The sequence below is a fragment of the Pelodiscus sinensis genome, chromosome 18 (genome assembly GCF_049634645.1).
Source record: "Pelodiscus sinensis isolate JC-2024 chromosome 18, ASM4963464v1, whole genome shotgun sequence".
NCBI classification, from domain to species: Eukaryota; Metazoa; Chordata; order Testudines; family Trionychidae; genus Pelodiscus; species Pelodiscus sinensis.
In genome coordinates, this window is record NC_134728.1 from 34,054,738 (window position 1) to 34,072,779 (window position 18,042).

The window sequence follows — 18,042 nt, forward strand, 5'->3', positions numbered from 1 at the left end:
GAACAGACTGTCCTGCCTCCTCTCCTCCGGGCATCCATCTGCCGCTGGCGTCGGAGCCAGCCCCAACTGAAAGCTGTCTGCTGTGACGAGCGCCTGCGGGTCCAACCCCAGCAAAGCAGAGTGCGGGTTCCCATGCTCCTCCGCCCCTCGTGCTCCCTGTTCGATCAGTCAGTCCCCCAGCGGGTGTTGTGGGAAGCCGGGAGGGCGGGGGGGGTCTAGTATGTTAGAAAGTGATTTTTACATTTTACCAGGGTTTCTCCCCCACAAAATTCCTCAGCGACTCTACAAGGCACCTCTCTCAGAAAGGCCAGCGACTCAGCGCGAAAATAGTGACTAGCCCGAGCCCTTTAGGAGACTGCGCCCCAAGCCACATTTGAAATGAATTCCAGATACGTTTTTTCCAGACGCTCTAACGTTCAAGTCCTTTCCTGGATTTTCTCCCAGAGAATTCTCCCGGGATGAGCTGTGCTCTGTGGAATCTCAAGCGCCCGCTTACCCTGTGGAAGTTAGTTTCTTTTCTCAAGAGAGGCCGTCACCCAGGGCTCTGCTCATCACTGGGTGGGTGTCTCCTTCTGGCAGTTTTGGGGCGTCGCTCCCCCCAGTTCACGCCCACTCTGCTCTTCCGAAGTGCAGCTCTCCTCCAGCTCACAGTCGCACTGCAGCTTCTTCACGCCAGCTCACCCTGGGATCTGCCCTTTCAAAGTCTCTGTACCAGCAGCACCAGGGAGTCCCCAAGTCACCCCTCCAGTGACTCAGGCCGTCTTCCTGTTCACCGCTCCAGCAATTCCGTTCTGCGGTGGCAGGCAGGGGGACCCAGACCCACCTCTGCTCTGCATTCCCCCGCGGGCCCTACAGCGAGCAGTTACGGCCTGGGCCTCCATTGATCGCACTGCTCTTGCCCCGGACTACTTCCTCAAGCTTTTCCTTCTCCAGCCTTCCCAGGCAGAGCCCGCAAGGCCAAACGGTTTCGGTGGGTGGGTTGGTTCATTCTTCCCCTCCCTCAGGGAGCAAGCCCACAGCCTTCCTCCAGGCAGCCTCTGACTGCTCTTTACCACGCTGATCAATGTTTGAGTTGTCTGGCGTCCTGTCTCTAAGGCCTTGTCTACGCTTCCCTGCACCATCGACCTACTCAGCTACGCAAACAGCAGCGGTGAAGGTCACAGCCTCACTGTGGTCTCTTGGACGCAGTAAGGTTGGTGGGGGCTGCTCTCCCGTCAACGCTGGCTACTCGTCTCACCTGGATGGAGCACAAGCATCAATGGGAATGCTCTCGGAGATCGATTTAGTGCGTCTACTGCAGACGCAAGAAATCAATGGCCGGTGTAGACAAGGGCTGACAGTAGCACGTACCGGATGCCTCAAAGGGTAGTTCAAAACCCCCTGTTACTATGGCATGTGAGATCCATGTAAGTGTCCTTCTACCTTCCCACTCTGCTGGTTGGTTTTCATGTGAGTTTATATCCTCTCTAAATGTTTGTCCTGTCTCCAGGGGCATCATTTCAGATTTTGATGGCAGAGGGCTGACCAGGGACATCCAGTATCCTAGGCAGGGGGAGGCGTTGCCCTTCCCAAACCGCCAGCCTGGCCCCGCCCACACTCCGCCCCCAGAAGGTCTACTCTAGGTGTTCTGGGGGCCGAGTGTTGCTGCCCCCCAGCGCCAGTCCGCCCTGTGTCTTGTGACTCACAGATTTGGACATCAGTTTTCCTGGGTAAAAACGACGTCGTTGGATGCACTGGAGTGGCAATTACAGAAGTTCTTCATGAAGTTGATGGATTTCCACTTCATGTTGGGAACCATGGGTGACCTTTCTCTTATTAGTGCTAGGTCACTATGTAGGAAAGACCTCAGGTTAGATTTTGACTGTGAGTCACATTTCTTCTTTGTTTTTGCAGACACAGACCAACATGGCTACCCCTCTGAATCTTGTCGCCATGCAAGGCACTGAAATCCATCAACTTCATGAAGAACCTCTGTAATTGCTACTCCATGCATCTGACAAAGTGGTTTTTACCCACGAAAGCTTATGCCCCAATAAATCTATTAGTCTTTAAGGTACCACAGGACTCCTTGTTGTGAACCATTAAGTTGTGCACATACCTACATAACTCTTGCTTCTCTCTTGTCCTGCTCTTACTCTGCTTACTACTCCCATGCACAGTGCCATGTCTAAAATGAGATAGGAAAGTCTTCAAGGCACAGACCATGTCCATACCTATACGTTGTGTAAAGCATTTAGTCCATTTCCAGGAGCTGTAATACATTTATAAGGGGGGCAACTCTCTTGAGGAGGGAGGAGGTGAAAAGATTAATACAGGCATACCAGAATGGTGAGGAGCAGATGATAATGCAACAACAAAAATGTAAATATTAAATTCTACGTAAAAAGGCCTCAGGGAAAACTTTATGGCAGTGTGAAAAAGAATAGGCAAGAAAATATCAGAAATATTGCCAACCATACGGATGCTGCTATCATAAAGGCTCAGACCTGATGGCCGGTGGAAATAACAAATCTTGGCAGCATAAATCTAATCCAAAGGCAGAACAAAGTAAGTGGGAAGAAAGAACATGAATCAATTGCATCCAAAGAGGCAGAATTGATGTTTACCAAAGATAATGGAAAATGAAAGAAAAATCACTTAAAAGAGAATGAGACTGCTAAGAAACAGCTCTCGACACGAAAGAAGAACTGGAGCGGGAATCTGAAAAGCTCCATTCTAGGCTCTTTGTGAAGATTCATACCACAGGTCAAGAGATCCATGAGATTCCAAAGGAAGCTAGAGCAAAAGCTGCTTGTCTTGAAGTAATCAGCTGCTACAGAGGTAAAGGAAAAGTGACTCAAGGTCAAAAGCTAGCCTGAGGCCTTTACTATGAGCACTAGTAATAGAAAGCTCATCTGTGTTTCCCAACATGCATATTTTACAGTATGTTCATATATGTGTTTAATGAGACAAAGTGGAGCAGAAAACGTTAAATATATCTAGGCTTGCAAGGATTTATCTTTTATTAGTAAATGTCAGTAAATATCAATTTCACTGCTTGCAAAAACCTCACAAAATAATAGTTCAATTGATTATAATCCAAATTTACATTATTAGAGTTAAAATCCAATTTTCGAATTAAACTTGTTACAAATGGTCTAGTGAATGCATTGTAAAAATGGGTCTGATTTGCTGATGCAAGGATATTTACTTTGTATATTTTGACAATTTGTGTTTTAACACTTTATAGAGCTTTAACTTTTGACTCTCAATGTCCGTTGTCATTAGATAATTGTCGCCGCCCCATAATTTCCTGTAACTGTGAAAATTGAAATAGATAAAAAATAAAAATGTTTAAAAGTAAACTTCAATATTACCTATCCAAATTAATAAAACAACCAACCAAATGCCAAAGATAAAATATATACTGTGGAGTGCTGGCCCATTATTAGGACCATTCTGACCATTTGTTATGGTAATACAAATAATGAATAAAACGGCCATGCAATGTTCCCTCTATTTTTTCCATCCACGTGTGGAATAAATTTTGTTATGTGCACAAAGGCATGTGTAGATGTATACCACAAGTAGAAAGAAGTTGAATTTCTCCTGGGTGGCTGCCCAAGCACTCATCTTACAGGAACACTGATGCCATGTGCCATTTTGCTTTAAAAAATGATAAACTAAAACATGATTTACACAACAGATCTACTCTGCGTAACCACAGTCCTCTCCTCCTGCATTTTGCTACTGTTAACACTGTGGAGTTAAAACAGGTACTGGAAAAAAGTGAACAAGACTCAATTCCCCCTTGTGTCATCTGAACAGAATTAACAACCACAATCCAATCACAATACCAATTTCAGTCCCTCAGCCTCCACTGAAATTGTACCTGGGCATAAGAGCAGAACAGGAGTAACTGAAGATAAATGGAAAGCAACAGGATTATGTAGCTATAACTGGGGGCAGAATTTCATTTCTGCATTGTAATGCATGAGAAATAAAGATGCATGTAACTGCTGGCAGTTCATTTGAAATTACTGATACAATAACCACAAATGGAACCATATCATGGCATTTTTATGGTCACTTTGCAAAGTAGAATTAAACTTTGTTACAAATGGAATCTTAACTACGCATTTTCCTTTTTACATTTTAACCACAGCTCCTTAATGTTGCACTGATTATTGCATCATCCAGTGAGTAGGGATTGGGGCTCCACTGTGTTTACACACTGTGGCTACGTCTAGACTGTCATGATTTTGTGGAAATACTTTTAACGGAAAACGTTTTCCGTTAAAAGTATTGCTGCAAAAGAGCGTCTAGATGGGCAAGGATGCTTTTGCGCAAAAAGTGCTTTAGCGCAAAAGCATCTGTGCCAATCTAGACATGCTTTTGCGCAAGAAAACTCCGATGGCCATTTCAGCCATCGGGCTTTCTTGTGCGAAAAATTAAGGTGCCTGTCTACACTGGCCCTATTGCACAAGTATTCTTGCGCAAGAGGGCTTATCCCTGAGTGGGAGAGTGAAAGTATTTGCTCAAGAAGCCCTGATTTTGTTCATTACAAAGTCAGTGCTCTTGTGCAAATTCAAGTGGCCAGTGTAGACAGCTGGCAAGTTTTTCTCCTAGACATCTTGCCAGTCTAGATGCACCCAACAATTCTAGGTAGTGAAGTAACAGAGAAATAGCCGTGTTAGTGATGTTACAGTCCTGCCCCAAAAGACCTTGGTATTTGATTTTAGATAGATTAACTCTATGCACAATTTAAAATTATTTCTAGAAGGTTATCTAGTTGTTATAGCTGGAGGCCCAGCAGAACTCAGAGTTAAGGTTCTCAAGTAAGGATGTAAAATCCTGTTTAATTGGTTAAACATTTTGTGGTTCCCAACTTTTTTGAGCATACCAATGCTTTTCCATTCCATTAAAATTTCATGGACCCACCCCTCTGGGGGAGAAAAAAAAAGAGAAAATAAAAGTAAAGAAAGAAAAGGAAAATAAGGATCGGGCCCCACCATGGTGGGCCCAATTCTTATTTTGAAACTTTCCGTGGGACCCCTGCAGTACCATCGTGGACCACTAGGGGCCTGCAGACCACAAACTGGGAACTCCTGGATTAACTAATTAAACGGGGTAGGACGGGGGAGAAGGGAGGAGGGGTGGAGAGTAGCCCCCTGCCTGCTATGGATGGGCTGGAGCATGCCTCCTCCCTTCCTGCCGTGATCAAGGGCTGCTGTGGACCACGGGTTGGAGCAGCCCCTGACTGTGGTGGAGGTGAGGGGGGCTGGGCCAGGCCAGCCACATATAGGAGCTGCTCTGGCCAGCTGGTCAGAGCAGCCTGTGGCTGTGATGCGCTGCCTGGGCCAGGCCTGCCACAGATAGGGGCTGCTCCAGCAGTCCGGTCGGACTAGCCCCTGACCGCAGTGGGCCCTGCAGTGCTGAAGCAGCTCCCTGCCCTTGGCCCTAATCCTGCCCCTGCCCGTGGCTCCGGCCTCACCGGAGCTGGTAAGGCTCACCCATTAAGAGCAAGGCTTACAGGTTAACAGGTTAACCGTTCACATCCCTGCTCCCAAGTCTTTGCAGCCTAAGTCCCCATTTTACACTATTCGTGGCTTTCGGATACATTCACCTCCCGAGATGAAACTCCCCAGGCCTGGCTTGTGTACGGGATGAACTTTTAAGGGGCGAGAGTTGGGGTGGGCCGTGTGAGGCCAGGGAAGTGCGTCGCGGAAGGGGCAGAAGGAACTTCTTTTCCATTAGCAAAAGAGCTTTTTTTTGGTTTGTTTTAAAACCACAACTGCAGCCCTGTGCCCTCGGGACGCTCGGGGCCCAGCAGCCCTGGGGACGGGGGAGCCAGGGACCCCAGTGCTGCAGAGAATCTGCTTTCCCTGGCCCCCCACAGGAAGGGGGCACATTGCAGGGGGCTACTGCTGCAGGGGCAGGGCCTGCACGAGCTGGACCCCAGCTACCCCCATGAGTCAAAGGCTGCCACTCAAATCCCAACCCCGCCCCAGCCCCGCCCCCACGCTTCTAGGCCGCGCCCTCCCCTCTGCTCACGCCACTCACAGCCGCCGGCTTCCTCCGTCGGCCAATCAGGGCTGGCGAAGGCGGGACAGTCGCCGGGTTGAGCCCGAGCGCGCTGACGTAAGCGCCCCGCGGGGGGCGGGGCCATCTCGGCGGGGCGGGGCCTGGCTGGCGCGGCGCTGGCAGTAGCCGCCCGTCTGCCGTCCCGTGCCGGTGTCTGGCGCGCGGCCCGCCCCGCCGGAACAAAGCGCGGCCCGGCCGGGCCATGGTGGGGATCCCGGGAGCCTTCCAGTGTAAGCGCCGCCCCCCCCCCCGCCTGTCACCGGCCGGGCCCCCCCCCGCCTGTCACCGGCCCCCCCGCCCCCCCCGCCTGTCACCGGCCGGGCCCCCCCGCCCCCCCGCCTGTCACCGGCCGGGCCCCCCCCCCGCCTGTCACCGGCCCCCCCGCCCCCCCGCCTGTCACCGGCCCCCCCGCCCCCCCGCCTGTCACCGGCCGGGCCCCCCCGCCCCCCCCGCCTGTCACCGGCCGGGCCCCCCCGCCCCCCCCGCCAGCCACCGGCCGGGCCCCGCCAGCCACCGGCCGGGCCCCCCCCGCCTGTCACCGGCCGGGCCCCCCCGCCCCCCCCGCCAGCCACCGGCCGGGCCCCCCCCGCCTGTCACCGCCCGGGCCCCCCCCCGCCTGTCACCGGCCGGGCCCCCCCGCCCCCCCCGCCAGCCACCGGCCGGGCCCCCCCCGCCTGTCACCGCCCGGGCCCCCCCCCGCCTGTCACCGGCCGGGCGCCCCCCGCCCCCCCCGCCTGTCACCGCCCGGGCCCCCCCCGCCTGTCACCGGCCCCTCCCCCGCCTGTCACCGGCCGGGCCCCCCCGCCCCCCCCGCCTGTCATCGCCCGGGCCCCCCCCCGCCTGTCACCGGCCCCCCCCGCCCCCCCCGCCTGTCACCGCCCGGGCCCCCCCCCGCCTGTCACCGGCCCCCCCACCCCCCCCCCCGCCTGTCACCGGCCGGGCGCCCCCTCGCCCCCCCGCCTGTCACCGGCCGGGCGCCCCCCCGCCTGTCACCGGCCGGGCCCCCCCCGCCTGTCACCGGCCGGGCCCCCCCCGCCTGTCACCGGCCGGGCCCCCCCCCCCGTCGTGCTGACTTACTGCCCCCCCCCCCGCGGTGCAGCGGAGCGGAGCCGGCCCCTGAGGGGGCTGATCGCGGCGTAACTCGGGGCGAACTCCGCGGTGCCGCGGTAGCTGCTGCGCCCGGACCCTCCCCCGGTGCCCGCTGAGCGCCTCCAGCGCTGGTTTGGCCGAGGGGCTTGGGGCACGGATGCCATCGCCCTGCTGGGCTAACGCTGCGGCGCGCCGGCCAGTCCCTTACCGCTCCCCCTGCAAAGAACAAAACGAGGACAGTGCTGCTGGGCTGAGACGGGCATGAGGCATAGTCCTCTGCAAAGCAGCGCTTTGAGAGCGAGCTGGGGTTGCAATGGGCCTCGTTGTGTTGTTGCATACCATGACTCTTTGGCTTGGCGAAAAGAAGTCTGTGTTTCAGAGATCTCCGGTTTTTAGGGCCAAATGTTGGACTCATTGAAGTCATTCAAGGTGTCTGTTTACTTCACTGAGAGCAGGACTGGGCCCATGTGGTAAAATTTGCTTCTGGGCAATGAGTAAGTGCAAGGGTTGAACTGTTATGTAGGCTGTGTGCTGGCATTCTGCTTTGGGGTATAGTTCACCTCTTGTGAGGCAGTGATGATCTCAAATGTTGTTAAGATAGCATGGTAGTAAGGCTGGGCTCTCTGTATGCACGTGTCTTCACTAAGAAGGAATAGATACTGTAGTAGGATCGGACCGTTGATGGGGAAAAAGCTTGACTCTCTCTAATTGTGAGCGGACCTTACAAACGCGTGTTCTTAATTTTGAGCAAAACTTTGAAGGTAAATGTTTTGTGGATACCTGAGGATTATACGCTTTTTTCCTCTGGGAAATTGTTTTCATAACAAATGTAAGTTTTTCTGCAACTCAGCTACATTACAAAGCTCAATTAGATTGATTTACTCCAAGAATTAGTTCAGTGTCATGTAACATTTAAGAATTAGGTCTACCAAGCCATTAATTATGATCTCTTCATAAAACAGTAGAATATAATTTATTTAAATTTTTGAATATTTCTACATTTTTATTGCACAAAATACGTGTACAATGCTTACTTTAAATTTTGATGACACAAATTTGCACTGTAGAAAACAAAAGAAATAGTGTTTTTTCAATTCACTAATACAAGTACTGTAGTGTAATCACTTTATCGTGAACACTGAATTTACAAATGTAGCATTATGTAAAAAACCCTGCATTCAATAATAAAACAGTGTAAAACTTTATAGCCTGTAGGTCCACTCAGTCCTACTTCTTTTTCAGCCAATTGCTCAAACAAATTTGGTTACAATTTGCCATAGATAATGCTGCCCACTTGTTTACAATGTCCTCTAAAAGTGAGAATTGGTGTTTGCATGGCACTGTTGTAGTGGCTGTTGCAAGATACTTAAGTGCCAGATATGCTAAAGAGTCATATGTTTCTTCATGCTTCAATCACCATTACAAAAGGACACACATCTATGCTGATGATGGGTTCTGCTCATTAATAATTCAAAGCAGAATGGACCATTTTTATCATCTGAGTCAGATGCCACCAGCAGAAGGTTACTTTTCTTTTTTGGTTGTTTGGGTTCTGTAGTTTCTGCATCATTGTTGCTCTTTTAAGACTGGATGGCACTTCAAATTCTTAAACTGAGATGAGTGGTATAGCTATTTTTAGAAAACTCACATTGGTACCTTCTTTGCGTTTTGTCAACACTGCTGTGAAAACGTTCGTAAAAAGAGTGTGTACTGGGTCATCATTCGAGATTGCTATCACACGAATATATGGCAGAATGCCGGTAAAACTGAAGAGGAAACATACAATTCCCCCCCCCCCCCCAAGAACTTTGGTTACAAATTTAATTATTTTTTTAATGAGCATCAGCATGGAAGCATGTCCTCTGGGATGATGGCTGAAGCATGAAGGGGCAAGCAAATGTTTAGCATATATATTGCATGCAGAGTGCCATGCAAACACCTGTTCTCACTTTCAGGTGACATTGTAAATAAGAAGCAGGCAGCACTATCTCCCATAAATATAAACAAACTTGATTAGCTAAACAAAGAAGTAGGAATGAGTAGACTTGTAGGCGCTAAGCTTTTACATGGTATTGTTTTTGAGCGCAGCTATGTAACCAAAAAAAATTTAAAATTTGTAAACTCAACTTCACTGATGAAGAGATTGCACTGCAGTCCTTGTATGAGGTGAATTGAAAAACTTTTATCACTTTTATAATGCAAATATTTATAATCAAAATTAAGTATAAAGTGAGCCCTGTACACTTTGTGGTGTTATTGAAATCAATATATTTGAAAATGTAGAAAAACATTCAAAATTTCAAAAAATCAATTTAACAGTGCTATTAATCTCAATTTTTTGCATCATCGTGTAAGTCAATGGTGGCTAATTGACAGCTTTATTAAAAATTAATATTACTCCTGTTTGCTTGTGAGTGTAAGCTGTCAAATGCTTAGGGCTGTCCACAGTAAAATAGCAGCTCTGCAATTGTATTGGTTGGGAGAGTGAATTTTTTTGACCATTGTACCAGTATAGTTAAGCTGATAGAGCTATGCTGGAAAGGCTCTCACCTTCAGATATGGTATATTAGTGTAGTAGCTTATTCTGCTTCAGCATGAAAATATGCTAACCTGATATAAACACTTATACAGGTATAACTGTTCACACTATTAGTGTTGTGCTGCTTTACATTGGTATGTATATATAGCGAAATAGCTTCCTGTTCATTCTTTTAATCTTTTCTTATATGTGCACCACTTGTTGATTTGTGGATAAACCTGTGTGTTCAGAATTAATGTCAAGAACCGGGACTGAGTAGTAAAGTGCTGGAAGACAATGTGATGTCTTTGTGTAACTATGGAATAGGATTGCTAGCCTCTAACCTCACTGCTAAACTGTATCCTGAGTGTGAGCGTGTTGACAAGTTAATTATGGTGAAGCAAGGCAACCAGAGAAAGTGCATCCCAAAGCTCATAGAAAATAAGGGCATTTTAAAACGAACTTAGCTGTTCTGAAAGCGAATCAGCCTAAAGACAGTTGCCAGCAATAATGCTGAAACAGCCAGAAAAGCTATACACCTGGTTACTTTGAATGAATTTCCAAATGAAAGAAGGTGCAGATGATGAATGAATCTTTGTTGGGTTGCACAACATATACTGGGATGTACTGGGAGTGAGAATATTGTGCCAGTCTACACCAGTAGAATATTTTTTGTATCAAACTGCACACTCAAAATATGGTATTGCCAAGATGGCTTCTGAGAGAAGTAAACTCCAGTAGAATATAACAGGTTAGATCATGTAATTACATGTCACATATCTGCAGGCTGTGGAAGAGGTCTCTTCAGCTTGGATGTGTCTTGCTCAAAGTCCCATTGTGACTATTGTGCAGAATGACTCTGTAGTCAGTGATGCAGATAAGACACCGTACATTTGGGGCCTTACCAAATTCACAGTCCATTTTGGCCAATTTCATGGTCCTGGGGTTTTAAAAATGGTATGTTTCATGATTTCAGATATTTACCTCTGAAGTTTCATTGTGGTATAATTGTAGGGGCTCTGACCCAAAAAGGACTTGTATGGGGGTCACAAGGTTATTGTTTTGGGGTTGTGGTTTTGCTACCCTTACTTCTGCGCTGCTGCTGGTGGCAGCTCTGCCTTCAGAGCTGAACAGCAGGAGAGTGATAGCTGCTGGCCAGGAATCCAGCGCTGAAGGCAGAGCTACCACCAGTAGCAGCGCAGAAGTAAGAATGGCCTGGCACAGTATTGCCACCACGTTTATTTCTATGCTGCTGCCTGCAGAGCTGGGCTTTTAGTCATCAGCCTCCATTCTCTGGCCACCCATTTCTGAAAACAGCAGTACAGAATCAGGGGGACATGGATATGGTATTATCACCCTTAATTCTGCAGTGCTGCTGGCAAGGTGCTGCCTTCAGAGCTGGGCACCTGGCCAACAGTATAACCATTACTCTCCTGCATTGCCTTCAGAGCTGGGCAACTGAAGTAAGGGGGCAATACCATGACCCCCCGCCCAAATAACCTGTGATCCTCTGCCCCTCCCCTTTGGGTCAGCACCTCCAATATGAGAAATGCAGGAGACCTCTGTGAACTCTGTAGTCTAGGGTAAAAGCACACAAAAAGCTAGCCTTTGCTAGAGAACACAAAATTTCATAGAACATGAGGTGTCTTGCATGGCTGTGAGTAGGTAGGTGGGGCACCAGGCCTCTGGTGTAAAGACAATCTTTTAACACCCTACTCAGAAAAGCCATTCAAGAGGAGAGGAATGAACCGGAACAGTTAGTCACCAAGTGATCCCTGTTGCCAGCCTCTGACAAACAGAGGGTAGGGGCACTATTCTTACTCATCCTGGTTAGTAAGCTTTGATGGACCTAATCTCTGTGAGTTTATCTAGTTCTTTTTTGAGCCCTGTTAAAGTCCTGGTCTTCTCAATATCCTCTGGCAAGGAGTTCCACAGGTTGATTCTGTGCTGCATGAAGAAATACTTCCTTTTTTTGTTTGTTTTTGTTTTAAACCTATTAATTTCATTTGGTGACCCCTAGTTCTTATTTACTTCTTCCCATTACATAACTTTTCCTTATTCACTTTCTCCATACTAGTCATGATTTTATAGACCTCTATCATTTACCCCCTTAGTCATCTCTTTTCCTCGCTGAGAATTCCCAATCTTTTTACTCTCTCTTCAAATGGCAGCCATTTGAAACCCCTAATAATTTTCATTTTCTGAACTTTTTCATATGCTAAGATACCTTTTTTGAGATGAGGCAGTACACTGTGTGCAGTATTTAAGATGTGGACGTACCATGGATTATACAGAAGCAATAAGATATTTCTTAGTAAGGGGAGGAGGGATAGCTCAGTGGTTTGAGTATTGGCCTGCTAAACCCAGGGTTGTGAGTTCAAACCTTGCAGAGGCCATTTGGGGCAAAAATTGTCAGAGATGGTACTTGGTCCTGCTGTGATGGCAGGGGACTGGACTTGATGACCTTCAAGGTCCCTTTCAGTTCTTTATTCTCTATCCGCTTTTTAATGATTCCTGACATTCTGTTTGCTTTTTTGACTGACGCTGCACACTGAGTGGATGTTTTCAGAGAACTGTCTACAATGACTCCAAGATCCTTCACTTGCATATCCCTTTCTTTATGATAGTGAGGACAGTGCTGATGCACAAACTGATCTTTTAGAGTACATCTACACAGCAGTGTGATTTCAGAATAACTGATATTATTCCAAAATAACAGTCCACGCCTCTACTACAAGCAATTATTTTGACATAATATCAAAATAATTTTGAGCAGGAAAACTTCTTCCAACTCCTTTAACCCTCATTTTACAAGGAGTAAGGGAAGTTAGAAGAAGAGTACTCTTCCTCGGACTTCCTGCTGTGTAGACAGCTCCAAATGCCGAAATAAGCTGTTTTGACTTAAGCCATGCGATTGGTGGTGTTGAAGTTGTGTATCTTATTTAGGCTTTAGCCCTGCTGTGTAGATATGCCCCTAGGGACTTGATTTTGCTTTTACACTGGGGTAATTTTATTAGCTTTAGTAGAGTTACTCTTCCTTTTCACAAGAATAGGTAAGATTAGAAGTGGGCCATTGAACCTTTAGAGCTGTCTGAATAGGAGAAGCATTTTCTTGTGTATGGTGTGCAACTCTTCTGAGGATTGGCTGGAAAACAGCAAGTATATGAGGTAGAACTCAGGAACTGATTTACTTCAGTGCAGTGTTAAAATGAAAAATCACCAAACTTGAGACTGTTACTAAGACTTCCATCATATTTTAACCAGGTCTCACAACTAGCTCAGTTTTCACAGAAGCCTTTGAAGTTTTAAAATTAGGGAAAAAAACCAACCAAACAAAAAAAACCCAGGCCTGCTCTGCTTTCACTTCCATTGATGTAAATGAGGAAAAGTCCGTCCATGGAGCTGGCATGGCATAAATCCCGTGTTAGTGAGAAGGGAATGAACAGTCTCAACCTAGATAAGTGATTTGACCAAAACTATTTCTGGAAGTTCTAAACTGTTTTCCGAGGCTTGTGTGGCAGAGAAGTGTCCCTAGATTTGTCTTGTCTTCTTTTCCCCACACCCAAAGCCTAATTCAACAGGGAAGGTACCATCTGATGTCTGTTCTGTTGTCAGAATAAACTTTGGTCTCCAGGGTTATCAAACCTGTGCCTTTTGTTAGTGCAAAAATCCCCCCTCTTTCACCTCCACAAAAGTCCCTCCTTCTGGAAAGCGAAACACTAATTGCTACAAGCAATGAATTATCCTGCAGCTGAGCTTGATTCTATACATCAGCTTTTACATTATAAGCAGACACACAAGATTAGTGGGCAGACAACCCATTGAGAGGGCAGAGTCTTCATGCAACGTTTCCCTACAGCATTCTGGAAAATGTGAGACATCATTTGAAAGTGGCCCTCACCCCTCTGGTTGTAAGGATGCTTTACATCATCTGTGGCTGGCCTGATGGATCTGGACAGTGACACAAGAATGCCTCATTCCACTGAAAAAGCCATTGAACTGGAGTGGAGTGCTGGGTTTCAGAACTTGCTGGTGATAGAAAATCTTAATATTAGACATTTTTTCTGTGGATCATCTCAGAAGGAACTGTTTAAAGCAAGTATCTAGAGGGGTGGGCTGTACGTGATGTTTTGGTAATTTGAAACAGTGCTGTAGATGAATACTGCTGCCACTTTTAAAGACCATATAAACTGGTCTTTGTTACAATAAATTAAAAAAAAAGGATAAAGGGTTGGTTCTACTGTCTCTAATGTCTCTACTTCTAGTGCCAACAAATATATGCATTCTAGATTTGGGGTTCCTGTCCCACTTACTCTTTTTGCTAAAATTCTGCAGAGATATCTGCATCTTAATTATATGCTGTTCTAAATCAGAGATGCTTAAAAGCCATGTGGGGCTGTTCTTTCCCCAAGGCCATACCCTTGAGAGCTAATGAAAGTTGCATGGCCCTTATGCCAATGGCTGTTTCGTGGAATCAAATCTTCAGTGGTCCCTGTGGTTACACTGCAAACTAGGAAAAACAAGGAGTCGTCCTGTGGCAACTTAGACTCCTCATTGTTTTTCAGATACAGACTATCAGGTCTACCGGTCTGAGACTGCAAACTAGAATATCTGACGCACTTATCTAAAACTTCTAAAGCAGCAGTGACTCCAGATACAGGGGGTTTCAGTAAAGGGCTGCCTGGGTAAGTCTGTGGGTGAAGAGCTGAGGAGCCAGGGTGTGGAGTGTTTTAACTGATTCACGGTGCCAAAACACCAGGGAGCCCATACGCGCCCAGGATTTTCACCACAGTCCTGGCTCTTCTGTTCAAGGAGCCCAGCCAGCAGGGTTTCAAGTCTGCAGCCAGGGTCTTCCTTTCCCCTTAGCCTTGTGAGGGACCAAGAGAGACCAATTATCACCTCTAATACTATTAACTCACAGACATTTCCCCTTCCCCACCTCTAATATCATTAACTCACTGGCATTCACCTTCCTTCCCCCCCCCCCACATCCCCCTTCTGTTCTGTAATGTGATTTGTCCTTTTCATATGTGTTCATTTTTTTAAAATTGTATCCTTTGGTATATATGGTTGTGACTGTTTTCTTCCATTATTTGATCTGAGGAAGTGGGTCTGGCCCACGAAAGCTCATCACCTAATAAACCATCTTGTTAGTCTTTAAAGTGCTACATTGTCCTGCATTTTGCGTCAGCTACCCCAGACTAACACGGCTACATCTCTATCACTATTCAAGAGACTGTTGGATATTCTGGACTCTGCTGTATAGGGGTTTTGCTAGGGAGGAGAAAAAGTCTTTAAGATGTTTGGCTCCCTGATGGGCCATACTCAGGCAGTGGCCTGGGTTTGTGTTGTGACATCACACTGATGCCTGACATTTCTAGCTCCCAAACCATAACTTGTGCTAAGCTTGACTTATCTGTGGACATGTTTTTTTAATTAAAGTTAAAGCTCTGTAAATATTTTTTAAATGATTGAATTGCCAAAATATGAAAACCACATGTTGGAAGTCAGACCCACAGAACACCATGTGCAATTTCCCATAGCCCTGCACTTGGGAAAGTTAGTGTGATGCAGATCCTAGAGCTGTGGATGACAGGTTTATCTGGGATGATTGGCAAAGATTTATAAACTAAGAGGGGATTTACTTCACACCCCTCTCTTTCCCTCTCTTTGGTTCCACCCCATCTCAGAAATAGGAAATGGGGATCACATTCAACTCCTAATTGGTTTGGCTCCAGGAAGAGTTTGGCCGCTGCCAAATAGTTAATTTATTGTGTGAGAGTTTGGCCATGTGTTGGGGAGGCAAATTTGCTTTAAGCAAAAGATCTTTTGTAAGTGGAGTCTATTCATTCGGCAGGCTCTGTTTACAAGGGAGCTCTGAGCAGGCCTCAGGAGGAACAGGGGCCTGTTTTACATAACAATCAGAACACACCAGGGCCCATGGATTTCAGTGCAGCACGGGAAGAGCAGAGAGAGGTGGCTTGGGTCTTTCTTAACTGAGCCTTGAGCTCTCTTTGTGAGGAGCTGTATCAATGGCTGGAGGGTTTGTCCTCTCGGCCCCCTTTAGAAAAGCTTTGGAAATACTTGGACAAAACATTTTAAAGGGTTTTCTAGACTGCCATTAATTCTAAATCTCCATAATATTTGTCTTAGCGAAAGCGGGGAAATTTTGAGAAGAAAATTTTGGAAAGACAAGCCCTTGCGCTGTCACCTCTAGCCCAACCAGGTGGGGAGACCCTACAGGGTAGTTAGTTTTCTTTTCCTGTAATGAGGAAGGGCAAATTGGAATGCACTTTTATCTGGCTGACTTCCTGTAGGCTTGGAGGACTCTGCTTTGTTCTTGCCAACACTGTAGTGAGCCTGGTGCTCTGTGAGATCGCGCTTGCTGGTGATAATTTTTCATGTCCGAGGTTTGTTACCTCTGGCTGTTTTCTCTTGGGTCTGGTGGATCTTGTAACGTTTGACTCCTGTGAAATCGCGTGGGAGGCAGTCTCAGACTCTCACAATGGCTTTTACAAAAAACAGAACTTTATTTAGACTGTCAGCTTTGTTTGGTGATACTGAAATGGAATTTGCATGTATTGATAAGGATATTGCAGACTGTGATGCAGTATCTTATTCCTGTCATGGTTTGGGACTTGTATGGTTTGAAGAAGCTGATAGGGACTAAATCATGGCTGCAATATTGTCTTTAATTGATCACTGACAGTTAAATGACTAGCTCTGTGTTAGGGAGCTGCTTCCAGCCATGGAGAAACAGTGGTATTACTGCAGTACCCAGTGGCACCCTTATCGTTAGTTGCATTTCCGTTACAGATTTGATATCCTAAGGGCCAATACTTTCAGCTGTGAAATGTACCAGGCATGCTAACTAAAAGGCAGGAGCTCCAAGGGGGATTTTAGGTACTTAGCTCTGAGAAGGAATTTGTTCTCGTGCCATCAGATATTTCAAAGTGCTGAGTGTTCAGGAGAAATTGGTGAGTGGTTGCACATACTCTCAGCAATACTTTTTCTTTGTAACTTTCATCTGCTCCTCAAGCTACTTCCTGAGCTGTGATTAAATCCATTAAGTCCTATTTATGATATACAGCCAAGTACAATGCATCTGTTGATTTGTTTGTATACATGTAACCTTTCTACTGATTATTGTAATAATTCTGAAGCCCTCTAATAACAGTATAAAATAAAGTCAGTAAAGGTGTATTTTGCATCTGTATCAAATATTCCAGTGGAAGCATTGCTGTTATCACAACTAAATGTTAACTAGTTTGTGGGGAGAGAGTTGCAGAGCCATCAGTTCAACAAACAAAATTAGATCAAGTAGAACCTCTTGGTATCAAAGCTGCTTCTGCCTGAGGCTGACACACATTATTCTGATGCACAGACTAACATTCAGCATGTGCCACCCTCTGTTTGCCAGTTTTTTAGGGTTGCGATGATAGCAGGTTCAGGCAGCATTAACAGATAAGCTGGGTGAGTAATGGAGCAAACAATAATGATTGTTTTATAGAACATCTTTGCATCCAAAAGGTTTCTGAAGTTAAAATTGTGTCCAAGAAACACCTCTTCTGCACCCAGAGCTCAATTGGAAATGTAACAGTTATGCGAAGAAATAGTTGAGTCAGGAGTAAAGAGGAATACTGTATGCAGTTGCAGAGCACAATAGAATGAATATCAGGATTTGCCTCAAATAGAACCAACCATCTTCGTTCCAGCTTTGCCCAAGTTGGAGGAAAGTCTTATCTCTATTATCTTGATTTCAGTGAGATATTCTTTAAATCCTTACATTGAGAAGAATTTTAAAACAAAGTAGCAATTTTAGCCAGAAACACTTGTGAGCTCCTACCACCTTTGTGTTTGCAGTTCAGATTACTTTACCTGTGAGAGCTGTTGACCTTCAAGCTTTGTCTACACTGTACACGGAGTTCTGTCAACCAAATGGAAAGGTCTGGCAGTGTAAACATTTTGCCAACTAAATACAGTAATTCCACCCCTACATGTGGCTCAAACCTTTTGCCCTTTGCAGAGGGGAGGGATTTTTTTAACCCCCTGTGAACAACAATCAGCAGTGTAGACAAAGCCTCAGACTCCAGTGGGTCAATCTTTGCTCATTAAGCAGGTTAACTCTGTAGTATGAGCACGTTGGGATACAAACCAACTCCATCTTCATAAAATTGTTCTATTCTCATTCTCAAAGCTGTGTGGACTTGGAGCCATTACAAAGAAGTTAAACCTAGTTTGGGGTCATGTGCATCAGTGTAAACACCTGCCTCCTGTTCGTAACCGGATACAGCTAAAGCAGCAGTGGCTGGATCTCTCTGTTGTAGGGTAACTTGGGTGAAAGTAAACAGTGCCTGGGTTGGTTAGGATCT

General features: G+C 46.4%; 1 protein-coding gene across 4 annotated transcripts in view; it reads left to right on the top strand.

Moving 5' to 3' along the window:
* Window positions 1–6,134: 6,134 nt before the first annotated feature.
* Window positions 6,135–18,042, top strand: part of CBFA2T2 (CBFA2/RUNX1 partner transcriptional co-repressor 2) — a 100,443-nt gene continuing 88,535 nt past the window's right edge. For all 4 annotated transcript variants that reach the window (XM_075901503.1, XM_075901505.1, XM_075901504.1 and 1 more), the window contains exon 1: window positions 6,135–6,293. In XM_075901503.1, coding sequence (XP_075757618.1) covers window positions 6,266–6,293 — 28 coding nt within the window. In that variant the 5' untranslated portion in view covers window positions 6,135–6,265. The remainder of the gene's footprint in view (window positions 6,294–18,042) is intronic.